The sequence below is a fragment of the Phyllostomus discolor genome, chromosome 8 (assembly GCF_004126475.2).
Source record: "Phyllostomus discolor isolate MPI-MPIP mPhyDis1 chromosome 8, mPhyDis1.pri.v3, whole genome shotgun sequence".
Taxonomy (NCBI): domain Eukaryota; kingdom Metazoa; phylum Chordata; class Mammalia; order Chiroptera; family Phyllostomidae; genus Phyllostomus; species Phyllostomus discolor.
This window is the reverse complement of record NC_040910.2, coordinates 38705623-38723734: the sequence shown is the minus strand read 5'-3', so window position 1 is coordinate 38723734 and position 18112 is coordinate 38705623. Positions and strand designations below refer to the sequence as shown.

At 52.0% G+C, this 18112-nt stretch overlaps 1 protein-coding gene across 3 annotated transcripts; it reads right to left on the bottom strand.

Annotated features, from left to right (window-relative positions):
- Window positions 1-29: 29 nt before the first annotated feature.
- Window positions 30-10586, bottom strand: TLE6 (TLE family member 6, subcortical maternal complex member). Of its 3 annotated transcripts, none has more exons than XM_036032193.1 (17): window positions 10465-10586; window positions 9835-9926; window positions 9297-9370; window positions 8874-8919; window positions 7801-7842; window positions 4116-4178; window positions 3709-3997; window positions 3558-3592; window positions 3214-3274; window positions 3032-3096; window positions 2891-2928; window positions 2045-2297; window positions 1699-1949; window positions 1261-1402; window positions 732-882; window positions 427-503; window positions 30-255 (listed from the first exon to the last, which is right to left on the bottom strand). In XM_036032193.1, exons 2-17 carry the CDS (start codon window positions 9859-9861, stop codon window positions 151-153), a joined length of 1719 nt encoding a protein of 572 aa, XP_035888086.1. In that variant the 5' UTR covers window positions 9862-9926; window positions 10465-10586; the 3' UTR covers window positions 30-150. The 3 variants fall into 3 exon arrangements, with proteins under 3 accessions (XP_035888086.1, XP_035888085.1, XP_035888087.1); XM_036032192.1 differs by having other exon boundaries at window positions 3032-3135; window positions 3558-3580; XM_036032194.1 differs by having other exon boundaries at window positions 3558-3580.
- Between the last annotated feature and the right edge of the window lie 7526 nt (window positions 10587-18112).

Here is an 18112-nt window from a genome sequence, read left to right as displayed (position 1 = left end):
GGGTGCAGGACACAGAACCAGACCAGCTCTGCTTTTTCCATTGCTTTATTACACGTGACAGAGACCACCAGCCACCTGTCATGCCCCTGCACCACGACCCCTCATGGGGGAGGAAAAGGACCCTGAGTTGAGATGACAGTAGTGAGCCCGTTAGTACATGATCTGGTACACGGAGGCGTGGTAACTGGACCCTGTGACAATCAGACGGTTGTTAAGGGACACGTCACAGCACATGACAGAGGTGGTCTCGGGTACCTGGGAGGGTCAGGGAGCAAAACAAGGAGAGCTCACTCATCCTTGCCCCTAACTGTGCCTGTCAGTTCAAATGTGGTCCCTACGGGGCCTTTGCAGGGGGCCTCCTGGGCTCAGCCCGAGCGCCCAGAATCCCTAAGCCCCGCCTGACCCACGCCCAGCCCACCCCGGTACCTGGAACACCATGGCTCCTGTGGGCATGCTGTAGATGCTAACCAGGTTGTCCATCCCAACGCTCACCCACCACTGGCCTGGAAGGAGGCAGAGGGGCACCAGATCAAAGCTGGCAGCCAAAGGCCAAAGTTGACACCTGAGAAATGGAGGGAGCCCCACCTCCCGCATGCCCCAAGGAGAGCATCACCTGAGAGATTCCTGCTGGTGAAGGGTAGAGGGGGGAAGGGGCTCGGGAAGGGTCAGAAAGGGGGGGTCCTGTGGGAGGTTGGGGGCCCCAGGGTACTCCCCTACTCCTGGCCACTCACCGAGAGGGGAGAACTTGAGACCGAGGATAGTGTTGTTCTTACAGCCCACCATGTGTTTCTGGCCCCCGAGGGTGGGCTGTAGCCACTGCTGGCCATTACCTGTGCCCACCAGAATCCAGTCCTCCTGGGGGCTGGGGGACAGGCTTATTATCTGGGGGTGGGTGGCAGGAAGGAACCTGGTCAGGGACCTGCCTGGCCCAGGAGATGGACATGGGCACAGGGACCCATCCCACGTGCTGAGCACCTGCCCATTTCCTGGCTGCAAGGCCCCAACAAGCAATTTCACATCTCTAGGCCTCGGTTTGCTTATCTGTAGAATGGGTTGGTCCTCTCTACTTTATGGGAGTATCACAAAGACTATGAAAGCATCCAATGCTATTTGAGCAACAGGAAAGAATATTTCTAATGATCCCTATTCCCCCCAGCATCACTGAGACTTGGGGTACCACTACCCCCCCACATCTATCTCCTTCTCTAGCCTGAGGCCCAGCTGCTACCTGACTACAAAGGCTACATCCCAGCTGCACACCTGAGACTCAAATTGGTATTCCAGGGGCTCCTTGGTGGTCCTCAGGTCCCAGCACCGCAGACAGGCATCCATCCCCCCAACCCAGACCTTCCGGTCTTTGACAGCGATGCTCCTGGCTCCATTTGGGGGGACTAGCAGGTCCCTAGCCAGGAGAGGCATCAGGAGGAGATTGGAAATGAGACTCTAAGTTTTGGACCCAAGGAACACCACCTGCCCAACCACCTTCAGTTGATAGATGGGGAAACTGATGTAGAGAGAAAGTACCAGGACTGAACTTTGAAAAAACAGCCCAGCCAAGATTTGAACCTGGATCTTCATCTCAAATCTGGGTTCAAGCACACAAGGGGCTTTAACCTTGAGACTGCTGAATCCTTGCTCAGCAGACAAGGTTGGAAGGATTTCTCAGGGCAACCCCACCCACCCACCCTGGGGCCACACCTAACCACGCTCTGATCCCGCAAGTCCCAGATCCTGACGATGCCATCACTGAAACTGGCAAAGGCCAGGCTGTCTTCCAGGGTGGCAGCCAAGGCCTGACAGGTGAGACTTGCAGAGGGCAGCTCATCTCTTATGTGCAGGGAGGGTGCCATCAGGTCCCACACACTCACACCGGGCAAGTTGTGGCCACCTGTCAGCAGGGCGGTGCTGTTGGGGAACAGCAGGCAGGTGCGCAGGTAGGCCCTGCGGGCCTGGGATGGGCAGAGGCACTAGTGAGCTCCCTCCGCTGCAGGCAGCTCTTCCCGCTCCCCCAAGCCCCACCCTCTGCAGCCAGCCCCACTCTCACCTGCACACGCAGGTGGCTGTCGGGGAGCCTGTCCTCCACCACTTGGCGGACCAGGCTCCACACCTTGATGCCACCCCTGCTGCAGGTGAACACGTGCCGCGTGAAGCTGCTTACTGCCGTGGCCAGCACGAGCTCCCCGTGGTTTAGCATCCGCCTCTTCTCCATTCGGTGTGGGACGGCCACCTTCTTGGACCGCCAGGGCAAGGCGTCTGGCCCCTTCCATGTGTCTTCGAAGTCCTCGGGGTCCCAGCATCTTAGGAGAGGAGACCTTGGGTTACTGGCCTGCCTAGAGGGAGGCGCCCAGCAAGCCCTAGAGGGGGGTTTCATTCTTTTTCAGATGTAGGGGTTTCTCCCCAGCCTTCTTCCCCGACTCCACACCACTTCCCCAGTCTCCTACCAGCGCCCCTCCAGGTATTCTCCCTCTCCCATAACCAAACACCACTCCCTTCTGCCTGGAATGCTTTGCCCCACCCTGGATGACAATGGCTCATTCTTCAAGGTCCTAGCCACTATGCCCCTTCCTCTAAGAAAGCTCTCTCCCCCACATCTGGGCTCCCCCAGCTTCAGACCACAAGGTTGGGACTGTCTGCAATGACAATGAGCTCCGACACAGCCCCCTACCCCCTGCCATTCCGGGGGAGTTCCTTCCCCAAATCCCCTGAACACAGGCTGGTTATGGGGGGAGGGGCAGTGATGCTGGCATGAAGTCACACATCCCTACCCAGACCCCTCATCTCTAGTTTCAGGGACAGCACTGTGGGAGGGGTGAGGACATGCCTGTACTTCTGGTCCCCTCCACCTCCTGGGGACAGAGACACAGATAGGAGGGGCGGTTCCAACACTTACAGGGGCTTCAGAAAGGAACAGTCTCTCCCAGAAGGCTCCTGCAGGTGGGTCAAGATCACAGCTAAGCCAGGTTGGCTCTCTGTGCCCAGGCCCCCAGACTCTGAGTAGCGGGGGAGGGTACCAACTGAGACCTGGTCTCACCTGGGCCATGCAGGACAGCATCATCCCTGGTGCCATGTCTGGTTCTGTGCTCCCTTCTTGGGAACCTGCAGAGGGTGTGTGGAAGGGCACAGGTGGGCTGAGAACTGGGCAGAGACAAGAGCGGCTCAGCAGCAGGCATAGCCCCCTGGAGCAGGCTGCCTGCCCCCTCCCACTGGGATTACCCAAAGTATCTTCGGTATAGGGTTCTGCTCCAAAGTAGCCTGGTTCTGGGTCCTGGCTTTTCTGCCCGTAAGAAACACGGAGATCTGGTCAGACTGGAGGATCTGCACAGGGTTAGTCTTAGAACCAGAAAACCTTAAGGACAAGGCCCAGGCAGTGAGGACGGGACTAAGCAAGTGCCCAAGTCCTCCCACCCAGAAAGAGCTGGAGACAGTCTCAGGCACAGTCCTGGCTCCGTGGAGGGCACGAAAGGGCCGAGGGTGGAGGAGGTGGACTGATCCCACCGAGATGTGAACGTCGCCACCTGGGAGCCCAGCCAGGATACCCGCACAGCCTGGTTACTTACCAGGTCTGGCACCTGTTCTGGCACCTGTTCTGGCACTATGACGATGAGAGGGAGGGAGACGATGGAGAGAGACAGTAGAGAACAAGGTTCAATCCATGCTGCCCTCCACACAGTTCGAGGCCACCCCCTTCCCTCCCTCAGGAAGACTCACGCCTGCGTCTCAGTTGGTCTGCCTTATCGTGGGTCCCAGCAAAAATCTGCCAAAGTTGCTGGGTCAGAACATCCTGCCAAAGCTGGGGCTCAGAGTCCCAGGGTAGCCGCACGCCTGCTTGCTGGGCTGGGGGCCTGTCCACTCCAGAGGGCCACTGGAGCCAATCAGATGACCTTGTGGCCATGACGTCTTTGGAGTTCTGCCCCTGAAGACTGGAGGGCCGTGGGGGCTTGACCTCTGGGTGCTGGGAAGCCACGGGGCTGGCGGGTCTCTGAGAGTCCTGCTCAGCCTGTTCATCAAAGGAGGCCTGGCTTACCTGGTGCTGCGGGCACCGTGTTGTGAGGGACGAGAGGATGTGCCCCTTGCCCCAAGCATGCCCCTCCCTCCTGGAGGATGCAGAAACCTACCTCCCCAGCCTGGAAGCCCAGGGATTGGCTGCAGTTCTCCATGATCTGTAGGAAATTTTCTACCTGGGTGGGGGTGTGGGTGGGGGACATCATTCTAGTTAAAGCTTTGTAACCGACAGCCCTGAGCTCGAGCCCCATCCTGTAAGCCAGGTTCCCATGTGTGACACGGGGCTGCACAACCTACCTTGAACATTTGGGAGTGATTCCCGGTAACGACAGAGCCCTCGGCACTGTACCTTGTGTAAAGCGAGGCTTCAGTGCCCAGAGGGCAGCCTCGACCATGGGTGATAAAATCTAACCTTACAGGACAGTCGCTGTGATAGCATGGGAGAAAGCGGAGTCAGATCCGGGTTCATGTCCAGCTGTTTTCTGGGGATGTCTGAAAACTAAACCCTGAATACTGTGGCTTTAAAATGGTTCCAGGAAGCAAAAACTGTGTACGTGTGTCCCCGCATAGGCGTGACATTGGAATTCGCTTAAACGTTGGAAAGATACTAAGAAACTGATTGTTGCCTCTTGGGGAGAGGGGCTGGCAGGCAGTAGGACAACTGGGAGACCCAGTGGGAGGGTCGCTTACGTTATTTTATATTTCAAGTAGAGCCACAGGACTGCACCGATTCCAACTTCAGTTAAAAAGCTTCTAGGGTCATGGAGGGGACTAAGCGATCTGTTTCCTTTTCTACCTCTGCACCGCCCACCTTTCTGCTCTCTGAGGACGTGCTCCCTCCTACCTAATATCCTGCGGTTTTCTCCGCGCCCTGATGCAGACGCTGTGTCTGTTTCTAACCTCTCCTTCCACGGGGCTGTGCGGCCCTGCATGGAAGCTACCAGCCACGGTGGCTATTTAAACTAAGTTAAGTACAATTAAAAATGACATTTCTGCAGTTCCAGTGGCCACATTTCAAGTGTTGAACAGCTACATGGGGCCAGTGACTGCTCAGCCTGGCAGCACAGGCACCTAGAACCGAGGGCAGCGATTCCTAGAGTGTGCCCGACGCCCAGCTGAGAACAGAGCAAACACAGCTGGAACCTCCCAGCCGATATTGCCAGGAATTTGAAGTGTGGAAATGTGTGTGCGTGCAGCTATATTTAATCCAGTACCAGACCGAACATAGGGACAGACAATTGTTCTAGAGCTGCTTGTCTAGTGGGGTGGCTGCTAGCTTTATGTGGCTATTGAGCATTTGACATGTGACTGGTGCCACTTGTTTAAGTCAAGCAGCCACATGTGTCCCATGGCTACCGTGTAGGATAGCAGGGACTCTTGTCTTGGCTGGCCTGTGGCTCTGGAGGCAGATACCCACTCCCCTCCCGGTAGACGCTGAGAAGCTCCCCAGAACTGTCTGGCCCAGGGAAACCTCCAAAATATTGGGAAAACATCTTTCTTTCACAAAGAAAGATAGTTAATAAACATATGCAGCAGCCCTGGCTGGTGTGGCTCAGTGGATTGAGCTTGGGCTGTGAACCAAAGGGTTGCCGGTTCAATTCCCAGTGAGGGCACATGCCTGGGTTGCGGGCCACATCTCCTGTGAGGACCACATGAGAGGCAACCACAATTGATGTTTCTCTTCCTCCCTTCCCCTCTCTCTAAAAAATAAAATTAAAAAAAAGAAACAAGAAATGCAGCATAAGCACCAACGGCAGGCAGTACTGTTTAACAGGCACTGCTGGCATTCCTATTTTGCGGATGAGAAAACTAAGTCCCAGAAAAGCCAAGCCAATTCCCCAGAGTCAGAGAAAACAGGGGGGCCAGGCAGTGTTTACCTGCCTCCTCAAACAGCTGGCCCCCTGCCCCTGCCTGTTGGGCAAACCGCAAGGTGGTGGGAGGGGCTGGGACGTAGCAGCCCTGCTCTGAGCCCTCAGAGGCGCTCAGGGCTGCTGCCTCCTGGGGCCATCAGTGATGGATTCCCCAGCTGGGCCTCCCAGCAGCACGAGGCCCAGGGGAGCCTTCCCCAATTCGCCCTGGCTCGTTAATGTGCAATTTACTGGCACTTTAATGCACTCAGCATGAAAAGTGCTGCTCCCTCCTGCCTGCTAGCTGGCCTTCCCTGGGGAGAGCTGCGTGCAGGCAGAAGGTGGGGAGCAGGGGGGCAGCTGCTGCTGCTGCTTGGGATTTTAAATGCACAGCAAGGAAGCTGGGAAATCAAGAGGGAGGAGGAGGTGGTCTGTTCCCCGACCACAAGGCTGTCAAGGCTGCTAGGGATCATCGCCTGGGGGTGGGGAGCCTTTCTGGGTTGAGCAGCAACAGAAGTAGCCTGTCTTGGGGCCTTGTCCCACCCCCCTCCCCCGCCTTGATCCTCAACAAGTTCTGTCTGGTTCCTCCCCTAGACACAGTGCACAATCTGATTACTTCTCACCACCTAACTGCTCTAAGTGCCAAGCCTCCCACACCTGGATGGTCCTCCCGGGTCCCCCAGCTCCTGCCCCAGCCCCTACAGCCTGTCTTCCTGTGGTGGCCAGAAGACACCCATAAGCACTTGAGTCAGGTCCTGTCCCTCTGCTCACAGCCCGTCAGGGCTCCCACCTCCCTGGGGTAAAAACCCAAGTCCTCACCATGGCCCTGGCAGCCCCTGCACAGCCTGCCCTCACCCCTTCACTGTCTCACTCTGTTCCAGCCACAGGAGCCTCGCTGCTGCTTCTCCAACACCTCGGGTGTGGTCCTGCCCCAGGTCCTTTGCATGTGTTGTTTTTCAGATACCCTCATGGCTCCCTCCAGTTCTCTGGTCAAATGTCACCTCAGCGAGCCGGAGCCCGAGCCCTTTCCGACCACCCTGAAGGGCAACCCTCTCCCATCCTGATGCCCCACATCCCCTTGGGGCTGCTCCATTTGGCGCTTACCTTGCCCCGCCCTCACCATCTGACACTTCTTGTTTACCAAGCTCCTCTCACCCCAAGGGCAGGGGTTTGTCTGCCTTCATCTTTGCTATTTCCCTGGTGCCTACAACAGCACTTGGCAAGGTGATGGATAAATATCTGTTGAATGAATAACTGTTCTGGTTGCTTCCTGCCCCGCCCCCACCCCAATCTGTCTCTCCCCTGTTCCTTAAGCTTCCCACCCCAGCCCCTGCTAAATTGCAGACACGGCCCTGGCCCTCTGCCAGTCACATCTGGCACAGGCAGGAAGTCCTGCCAGAACCCAAGAGAAAGGGGCCAGGTGGCAGGAGGACAGGCAGGGGTGGAAGTCATGCTTCAGGCCGGGCAAAGCGCCCTGTGAAGGGAGCCAGAGCCCCTGGTGCAGACCTGCCCCTGGCTCGCCTGGGAGCCGGGCCCTTGAGGACTCTCAGACACAGGGAAGATGGTAATCCGGGCGTGTCTGTCACACATAACAGGCCCTTCGAAACTGAAGCAACCGACTACCAAGTGCTGAAAATGCGCCTGGCCTCATCTGAGCCACAGGAGGACCCGGGGGGACAGGCCAGGAAGAAGAGGCTCAGCGAGAGGATGGGAGATACACTGCCAAGGTGTCGGGGATCCTCTGATATCCTGGGGCTTCCAGGTCCTGCCCTTCTTCTGCCCACAGCACTCCAGGACTCCCACTCCCCTGGGGTAAGAAGCCCAAGTCCTCCCCAAGGCCCAGAAGGCCCTGAACAACCTGCTCCCATCCCCACCCTGCCCTCACCTCCTCCCACTCTCCCGCCTTTCACGGAGGGGCAGCTGTATCCCAAGTTCCTGGTGACTCACTTACCTGCCTGTGATGTTCCTGTAGACCCTGTCGAACCTTCTGGAGCTACAAAGGAACAACAGAAATCACACTGAGCGGCAGTCAAGGGAAGCGGGTAATGGTCTGGAATTTGAATGCTGTGCATGCTCCCCCCCAGCTGTGTGACCCTGGGCACGTCACTCTTCCTCTCTGGTCCCTACTCTTATCAAATAGGACCACACATTCAGAATGGGAGCTAATTAGGGAGACCCCTGGATTTCATTCTAGATGGAAAGGTCAAGGGGTTTCCTAGAGACCTCTTCCCACCCCCTTCCCTGGCCCATCCTCAGCCCCTTGCCCACTCTGCTCCAGCCCCACTGGCCTCCTTAACTTTTCCAACATGCCCATACACAGTCCTGCCTGGGGCCTTTGCACACAGTGTGCCCTCTGCCTGGAACACCCTTCCCAGTTCTCTCTAGGGGTGGCAGGAGCCCCTTATCCTTTGCGAACATCACTTCCTCTGAGAAGCCCTTCCTGACTACCTCAGCCCAAAATCTACTCATTCTCACCCCACCTATTTTCCTTGTAATGCCTACATCTTCTGAATCTTGTTTCTCTACGTATTTGTCCCTCTCCTTCCCTTACAGCTGCCCTGTCCCGAGAGATAGCCACTAGTCAAGTGTGGCTATTTAAATTTAAACCAGTTAAAAAACTCAGGCCCTTAAAAGTACTCAATTGCTGCATACGGTGTCCTGTTGGACACTGCGGATAAAGAACATCGTGGACACTGGGATACAGATCATGTATCCCTCAAGGGCAGGAACCCCGGTCATGTGCGGTGGGCTGAAGAAATACTTCCTTTATTTATTTATTTAAAAAATATTTTATTTTAATTGCTGTTGAAGTAGAAACACTTCTTTTAAACATGGAACTTTTAGTTTTCGCAGCAAAATTACTAATGAAGAAAAACTCACATGAAGCCAGGACTCAATGGGTTAATTGGCTTGCCCGAAGTTAGCAAAATAAATAAAGAGGGTGTCTCAAAACCTTGCTCCTGAGGCCAAACGGGACAGCCTTTCCAGGGGCTGCCCAGAGGGGCTGCCTGCTCTGTGGCTCACCAAGAAGTAAATGCTCTCCACCTGTTCGGGCAAGTGAGGGGGGAACCTGTGGAGAAGAGAGACCAGCTGGGAGGAGGGGGCAGGGCTCTTCCCCAGAACTAGTGCATCTGTCCCCTAGCCCCTGGCTGGGAGGGAATGAGGGTCCCCTTCAAGGAGCCACATTTAAGACAGTGTCAAGGTGAATATGATTTTAATGCAGCATTGAAAAATTGTATACACAACTGCAAGGAAATTCATGCCGAACAATAACAACAAATCAAAGATTTAAGTAAAAGCCAGGGTTAATATTCCTGGTTTTCTTTTTGCTTCAGGCTCCCCCATTACTGGCCCTGTCTTTTGGGTCAAGGGACTTCTCTGCCACCAAGTCACCAGATAGGATTCTTTCCCTCAGTGGGATCTAGGGCCCCCATGAATTGTCCTCACCTAGGGAACTGCTTCTTGAGCTGATCCAGGATGCCCTGATAGTCCGGGGCTGCAGGGCCGGCCTCCTGATAAACCTGGAAAGGGTGGGGGAGGGTTGAGATGGGATCTCCTAAAACAAGAAGGGAATCTGCCTTCTCTCTTCCTACTTAAGTGCTATACAGTATCTTCCATTTTGCCTCTTGCCTTAAAAATCTGAAGTATTCCCTCTCTGGCCCTTTATGGGAGAAATTTGCCCACTCCTGGCCTAAACGTTTAGCAGTGGTCTTCCCTGGGAAGTAACATCTGGAGGAGGGAGGATTTCGCTTGTAAAATATTAACAGAACAGACGATATAGTCAGTGTTTTACACCTGGGTTATAAGAAGTTTAATTTTAAAAAGCAAGTGCCTTGGCACCTGTCAGGTATGACGGGTTAGTGACCCCGGCTTAAAGGCCTGGCCAGCCACCCTGAGTCCCTCCACAGAAGCAGGAGAATTGGATATGAACCCCAGGCTCTTCCCCCACCCCCAGGAGTTAATGCCACACCACACTGCTCCTCACCAAACTTCCTGAGGGTGTTGCCATCATTGGAGGGTGCTCCTGGGGTTAAGATAGCCACCAGAGGTCGGCTTCAGGCAGTACTCCCGAGGATTCTAAAAGCAACAAGAAGACTGCAGGTCCTGAGGGCAGAAGGCTGGGCAGTGACAGGGAGAGACAAGCCACACCCCATGCCTGGGCCTCCTGTACCCCTCACCATGGCCCCCCAACCCCAGCCCTGACCTCCAGTACCCCACTGCATTCCCTACAGCCTATGTTCAACACTCCTCCCACACGCTGGTGGCTGCAGCTGTGCTGATTAACACTGGGGACCCCAAGGACCTCACCCTATGAGGTGTGGGGGGAGAGTGGTCAGGGCTTGGGGATCCCAGAGGACGCCAAAGCTCAATCTCGGTTTTGAGACAATTCCCCAAAGCACAGGAGAACACTAATGGAAAGAGATTTCGAAGGACGAGTAAGAGTTGGCCTGGTGAATCAGGAATTTCTCAGGCAGGAGAGACCTCTCTACCCCAATCACTCCTGTGACACCAAGTCCCTTCTTTACTTCGCTTCTGCCCCTCAACGCCCCTCTAAGCCTGCTCCTCCCCAGCTCAGTGACCTTGGAGTCCTCCTAAAATCCCAGGGCCTACTCACCTCCCTTAGGATGGAAGCTCACAATAAGCAAAAAGGAAGCTGCGGGGGTCAGCCAAGTTCAAGCCAAGAGGAAACGCCTCGCCCCCACCCTCACCCGGAGGGCCATTTGACCCGTCGGGCCCCGCCCCTGCCCGCCCTGGTCCCGCCCCGGCCCGCCCCGACCCCGCCCCGGCCCCGCCCCGCCTCCACCTGTACCGCGAACCGGATCAATGAACAAGCAGCAGCTGCACGTGGGCTCGGGCTCCGGGGGCGGCCGCCGGGGACTCTGACCAATTGCGAGGCCTACTGCCCACGTGGGCCTCGGCTGCTGTCATTGATTGGTCGTCTTGCCCCAGCCGCCGTCCTGGCTGTCAATCAGCGCACCCGGGGACGGGATTTAACCCTTGCAGTCCCACTGCAGGGAGGAGCAGTGTGCAGAGCTGCAGGCAGTTAAGATGCTAGCGGGGGCAGGGATAGTTAGAAGGGCGTGGGGCTTGGGTTCAGAGGGTGCAACTTGGAGAGGGACTGGGCAGCGTGTAGTTGCACTGTTTGGTGAGAAGCCTGATAATTTTTCGCGATGCCCAAGAGTGGCCATTGGCAAGAGAAGGGGAAGAGGCCGGCACTTGGGGTGGGGGGAATCTTTAGCTCTCTCACTTTAATCCTCAGATATGAGCTAATAACGTTTTCATGATATTAATGTGCAATGCAAATCAAGCTTCAAACCTCCTTTCCGAGGAAAACTTAACAGCTCCCTTTTATCCTGCACAACCCATAAGCCAAGCCTCGGGCTACACATTTTTATCAGGAATTTTCCCAACCGCCCTCCAAGCCCAGGGACTGCGGATCTGAGAACTGAAAGCAGCTACTGCAAAGGCCTTGAGGCTGGTACACTGTCCCCAGGGTTCAAGGTGGGAAGGAGAGGTGGGTGGGTATTCTAAGCCTGAGGTGATGTCAGAGATAAGTGGGGGGGGGGGGGGCGGGTTGTAGGGGGCTGTTGAGGGATTCAAGAGTTCTGTTTTAGCTTGGTTTGAAATGCCTACTCAAGATGTGAAGTGGTCAGTCTAGAGTTTTGGAGTGAGAGGCCAAGTTTTTGCCTACCCCAGGACCTTTGCACTACCCATTCCCTCTGCCAGGGACAGCCTCCCCCCCTGACAGACACTGACTCACTCCCTCATCTTCAGCTCTGGCTCAGAGGTCACCACCTCAGTGAGACCTCCATTCTCTCTTTCTTGTTTTATTTTACTCCAAATGTGGTTTGAATTGGAGTTAATCTTGTTTTAATCTCAGTGGCTCTAAGCCCTGCTGTGTTCAAAATTCATATAATGCTGACAGGGCCCTAATACCTTCTTATAACTGGCCACAGGCTCCTGGGAGGGATCCACATGAACCAGAGATCTCACCCATTGCCCCTGGCCTGTGCTTTTTTACTAGAGGGAAATTGAGGGTTCAGATCCTGGGATGCGCAGCCCCCAGAGGTTCTGATGTAAATACATACCTTGGGTTTTTGTGGCTAGTCTACAACGGAGAAAGTGAGGGCTGCCATATATGAACCGCAAAATAGGTTTCCACCCGTGATCCCTCAACTGGCCTGTAATTGAAGTGTGTTTTATTTATGGCCCAGCCTGCTAATTGCCTCCCTCTGTGCGCCTGGCTCTCCCCCTCCCGTGGATGCAGACTTTCAGCTGGGATACCAGCTCGTTCGAAGCTGGCTTGTCTTGTCTGGCTTCTGCTGGGTACCTGTAGCTGCTTAAAAAGAGTTAAAATTAAATAAAATTTAAAATTCAGTTCCTCAGATGCACTGGCTGCATGTCAATTACTTGGGGGTCACATGTGGCTGGGGACTGTCTGCACCGACGGCACAGACCTAGACTGTTGCCATCACGCTAGAAAGTTCCTCTGGATGGCACAGATCTGAGTTTCTTCAAAAAGGAAGAGTCTAGGTCTATGTAGAAATTTGAAGCATTTTATGGCAGCCATTCCACATTCTCACTTGTGAAAAGCCCTGTGTGTGGGGTTGGATAACATTTGGAACTTTTGCTGGTGTGTGTTCCCTGCTGGTTCTTTCTTTTACCGTCCCTGCCTGCCGCAGCCTGGCCAGCAGGGAGGCAGCCTCCTGAGTCCCGGGGAAGGGGATGGATGACACAACAGAGACGAAAGGAGGAAGCACAGATTTCCTTCTTGGCTCCTGAGCTGTGCTTTACTTGGTGGAAATCCAAGATCTGGATGGAAGTTTGAGAAAAAATAGGTTTGTGTTTCCAAAGCTTTGGAATTCCCTGGGCCTCTCTTGGAGACCTCAGACCTGGTACCTCAGGGACCCCAGAGTCACCTGAGTTGGATGTGGACCAGACAGAAGGGTCAAGAGAAAGCCCAGGGTGGAGAGGAGGCTGTGGAATGACCACACAAAAGTGGCAGCAGGAAGGCGGTGACAGGCTTCAACTGCCCTGCTCTGTCTCTGAGCCCCAGAGCTTCCCAGTGGCCCACAGGAGCAAGAGACATGTCAGAAGTGAGGGAGAAGTTGCAGAAAGCCTGTAGGTAGAAGGACCCCGGTGTCCAACCAGCCAATGAATGACCAAGAGCGGTGGGACAAGGACCCTCTGAAGACACTGGCCAGGCTGGGAGATGCTCAAGGGCAGGATGCCTCCCAGATGCCCCGACTCTCAGACACCACATTACCACCCATGAGCTTAGATAGACCTGGCCCCAGGAAATGTGAGTTTATCAAATTACCTGACATTAATTGAGGTTTGCTTTCTGCCACCTGGTGGAAAGAGGCTTGTAGTCTTTTTCCCTGGGCAGCTGTAACAAATGACCACAAAATGGGTGGCTTAAAACAACAGAAATCTATTCTCACATTCTGGAAGCCCGAAGTCCAAAATCAAGGCATTGGCAGGACCGAGCTCCCTCTGAAGGCTGCGAGGAGGGGCCTTCCTGCCTCTTCCAGCTTCTGGGGGTGGGAAATCCTTGGCCTTCCTTGGCTTGGAGACACATCACTTTGATTGCTACGTCCATCTTCATGTGGCCATCTCCTTTGTGTGTCTGTGTCCAAATTTCCGTCTTCTTATAAGGACACCAGTAATTCGATTAGGGCCCAGCCTATTTCACTATGACCTCATCTTAACATCTGCAATAACCCATGTCCAAATGAGGTCACGTTCCCAGGGTGTGGGGGGGACAGATGAAGGGAGTGGGGAGGGGGATAGATGAGGGGAACGAAGGAGGATAATAGGTTAGGACTGGAATATATCTTTTTTGAGGGGCAAAATCCTGCCCTCTACAAGGCTCAAGAGAGAAATGAGGTAACTATAGCAACCTACTCAATCTTCCACAAAGCCTGATATCCCCGTTTTCGGAGGAGACTATGAGGCCCAGAGAGGTTCCCTAAGCTGCCCAAGGTCGCACTGTTACAAAATGTCTAAGGTAGGATCTGAACTGAGGCCATCTTGCTCTGGGATGTAGCCTAGTAACCCTTACACCATAATGCTCATATCTAAATTAGGTTTCTGCCATTGAACTGCTTATGCAGTGGCATTAGGTTGGACCACCACATGGACCCAAGCTTGGAGGAAGGCACATCCATTCTGGAAGTGGATTTTGGATATCCTGGATTCAATTCTCGCTTCTGAAGAAATCCAGCTAGAGTCCCAGATCAAATTGCCCCCAAACTTGGTGGCATGAAACAATAAGCATTTATCATCTCAAAGGTTCTGATGGACAAGAGTCTGGAGGTGGCTCTGCCGGTGTAACGTTGGGTCACAGATGAGCAATAATCCAAGTTCCAGCCTTTCTTTTCCCGTTTTCATAGAAAACAACTTCTGCCATCCAATTGAAAAATCTCTTACCAGGGAGGCCCCATCACTTTTTCATGTGCTCCTGATCCTACTCACCACCCTGTGGTGTTTTTTTTTAAATTTAATTTTTCCTTGCCTGTCACGTTTGCACGTTGCTGGGAGGATGGCTGAACAGAAGACACCTGCGTCCATACATGTGCATTTCGTGTGTATGTGCTTATTTTCCTCGGGTGCCTGTGTCTCAGCTGGGGATCCAAGGTGCGTTTGTGCCTTCCAGGCACCCCTGCCTGCTTCTGACACGCTCCCCCATCAGGGCTGGGCAGGGTGGGTGTGCTGAGGTTGTCTTTTGATTGTCAAGGCTGTTTTAGGCTGTTGAAAGCTTTCCAACAAATTTGCAGTGTGCCTGGCCCAATGGCATCCTGTGAACGAAGGCGTGGCCCTATCCCAGCGAGACCCCATGGGGCATGGAGAGGCTGCAGAACACCTTCTTGAGGGTCCAGTTTATTCCCTCCATGAGAGGGGAGGATGGAAGGTAGTCTGTGCAAATTAAACATAATCCCCTAGGTCAGCGCTTTTGAAATGGTGTACCGTGGTGCACTGGTGGGTTGCAAGAAATTTTTTACAGATTTTATTTATTTATTTTTAGAGAGATGGGAAGGGAGGGAGACAGAGGGAGAGAAACATCAATGTGTGGTTGCCTCTCACATGCTCCTTACTGGGGACCTGGCCTGCAACTCAGGTATGTGCCCTGGCTGGGAATTGAACCAGTGACCTTCTTGTTCACAGGCCCACACTCAGTCCACTGAGCAACACCAGCCAGGGCCTGCAAGAATTTTTAAAACATACAATACCTGACTATTTAGTCAGGGGCACTGACCTCTTTTCCTTTAGATGATCATATTTTTAAAAATGACAACTGCCAACACAGCAGTAGCCATCTGATGTGAATGAATTAAATTTATATCTATTTTTCATCAGATTAGCAAAAAATATAATATATTTTTTGGTGTGCTGCAGAATTTTAGTAATTAGCTTCTGTGTGCCGTGAAATGACAAAGGTTGAAAATCACTGCCTTTGGCTGGTTCTGAGTGTTTGAACATGCGGTCTCTGGCACCCTCTTCTGGTGGAACTTTTTATTACAGATTTATTGAAGTATAATTACATAACAATGAGGTCATCCATTTTAAGCATGCTGTTTGATGATTTTAAGTACATTTGTCCAGTTGTACAATCATCACCAGAATCTGATTTTAGAAAATTTCCATCTTCTCAGAAATGTCCTTCTTGTCTGTTTTGAATCAATCCTTTTCTCCCATCCTTAGCTCTCTCTCTCTGTGCCTTTTCTAGAAACATTATATGAATAGACTCACAAAATATGTGGTCTTTGTGTCTGGTGGCTTTCATCATTTTTTCGAGATTCATCTATGTTTTTGCCTGTGTCAGTACTTTGCTCCATTTTATTGCCGACTAGTATTCCATTGCGTTCCCCCCGATGGACATCTGAGTCGTGCCTAGTTTGGGATGATCCTGAATGAAGCTGTAATAAATATCCGTGTACAGCTCTGTGTGTTGGGATTTGCTTTCATTTCTCTAGGTTAAATGCCTACAAGATGAATCGTTAGGTGAGGTACTATAATGTGTCTGTTTAACTTTTTCAGAAGCTCTTGGGCTGTTTCCCAAAAACACTATATCATCTTCTGTTCCCACCAGCAGTGTGTCAGGGCCCCAAAGTGGAATCACTTTAAAAAAAAGATTTTACCCTGGCTGGTGTAGCTCAGTGGATTGAGCACAGGCTGCAAACCAAAGGGTCACTGGTTTGATTCTCAGTCAGGGCACACGCCTGGGTTTCCAACCCGGTTCCGATGGGGGCCACGTGAGAGACAACCACCCATAGATATTTCTCTCGCTCTCTTTCTCCCTCCTTTCCCCCTCTCTCTAAAAATAAATGAATAAAATCTTCAAAAAATAAAATAAAATCAGATTTTAAATGTAGTTTTAGACAGAGTGGAAAGAAAGGAGAAAGGGGGAGAGATACATTTATTGGTTGCCTCTCACATGCTCCCAACCAGGGACCTGGTCTGCAACTCAGGAGTGTGCCCTGACTGGGGATCAAACTGGTGACCTTTCGATTTGCAGGTCAGTCCTGAACCCACTGAACCTCACCAGCCAGGGATGGAATCAGTTTTAAATTAGGGGTTTCGTGGTGGCAGTAACTTTAGAGTGCACACTAGGAAATTACTTTTGGGTAACTTTTAATTTTGATATAGTTTCAAATTTACAGAAGAGTTGCAAGAATACTACCAGTTTCCTTAATGTTAATATTTTGTCCCTTTTGATTTATTGCTTTCTGTCTGTATATACATGCATGTGAACATGTAAATTATGCATATTTCTCCCCTTAACTTTGAGAGTTAATTGCATTCTATGTCCCTTCATCCTAAGTCAGTGGGTATTTCCTAGGAATACTGAACTAGGAGGTTCTGAGAGTGCAGGTGGTCCTTTTGTGTTCATGCGCTTTCTCCATTGAAAGAATTCTTTATGTATTCTGGATACAATGACTTTGTCAATATATGTTTTGCAAATATTTTTTCCTTGTTATCATTTATTTTTTTACAGTGGCTTTTAAAGAGCAACTATTAACAGATTTTAATTATCCAATTGATGTTTTCCTGGTGCGTATTTGTCATATTTTCTGTCCTAGCAAACAAATTTTTGCCTGACCCAAGGTCACAGATTTTTTTCTTATGCTTCTTCTAGATGTTTTCTAGTCTTCCATTCAAGTGTATGATTCTCTCTGAATTGATTTGTGTGAACTATAGTATGATGAAGTTATCAATTCTGAATAGACAGACATGTCCTTAAAAGGAAGACCTGTAAGAATTTTTAATTCCCCCTAAATTGAACCTGTTAACGCAATTCCAACTAGCTGCCCCAGCACAACCTTCCTGCCATCCACCATCTGCCTGATCTTCTCCAGGTGCCTGAGATGGCAGCTCACAGCCAAGAGCAGCCCAGAGTCCTAGACCTGCCCCATACTTACCTCAGTCACCCTGGGTCAGCCCACCAGTACCAGAAACATCTTGCTTAGAAAAGGGAAAAGCTGGGGCTTGGTTCCCAGATGGGGAGGAGGGAGAGTGGTTAGGGCAGGTTAGAGACCTCCTATATATGATTTGAAACAAACAGGTGTGGGGGGGCATGGGAGAGACAACAGGAGGGACAGGCACTTGCAGCCACTCCCCTGTCACATTGTGACACATTAAATTTATTATATATGCTCTTTATTAATATGCTTATATTTTTGTTCCTCCCAACCAGAATCTAAAAAGGGTAAGGGAAGGATTTTCTTGTTCAGTGAAGAGAACAGAATGGGGAATATAGAAGATGCTTAATGAGAATGTATTTGAGGAATCCACATGCATTTTTCCTAGGTCTGCCCAATGCACAAAAACAAAATATTCATAAATATGACAATATGAACTAGGTCGCCATCCAGTGGCCAGGACAGGATATCACAATGCCTTTATAAGTAAAAGCCACATGTAAGCAATGCACAAAGTTTGACCCCATTTCTGGTATAAAAGAGTCAAGGAAGAAACATTCCAACAATGGGAATATCTTTATAGGAGTGGGTTAGCATGAAGAAAGTTGGGGGAAACAAGCATTTATCGCTTATGTGAACTGTTACTGTGTTTCAGGAGGATTTAGGAGCTTTAGACTGGTGTGACCACGCCCCCAGCTTCACAGTGAGTTCTTTCTGGCCCTAGCCACGCCCCAGGGCGGATTCCTGTCAGCCACGCCCACAATGCCATTCCAGCCTCAGACATGCCCTAGAAGGGCGGATTCAGCCCTTGGGCCCCAATCGCATTCCAGCTCTGCTCAG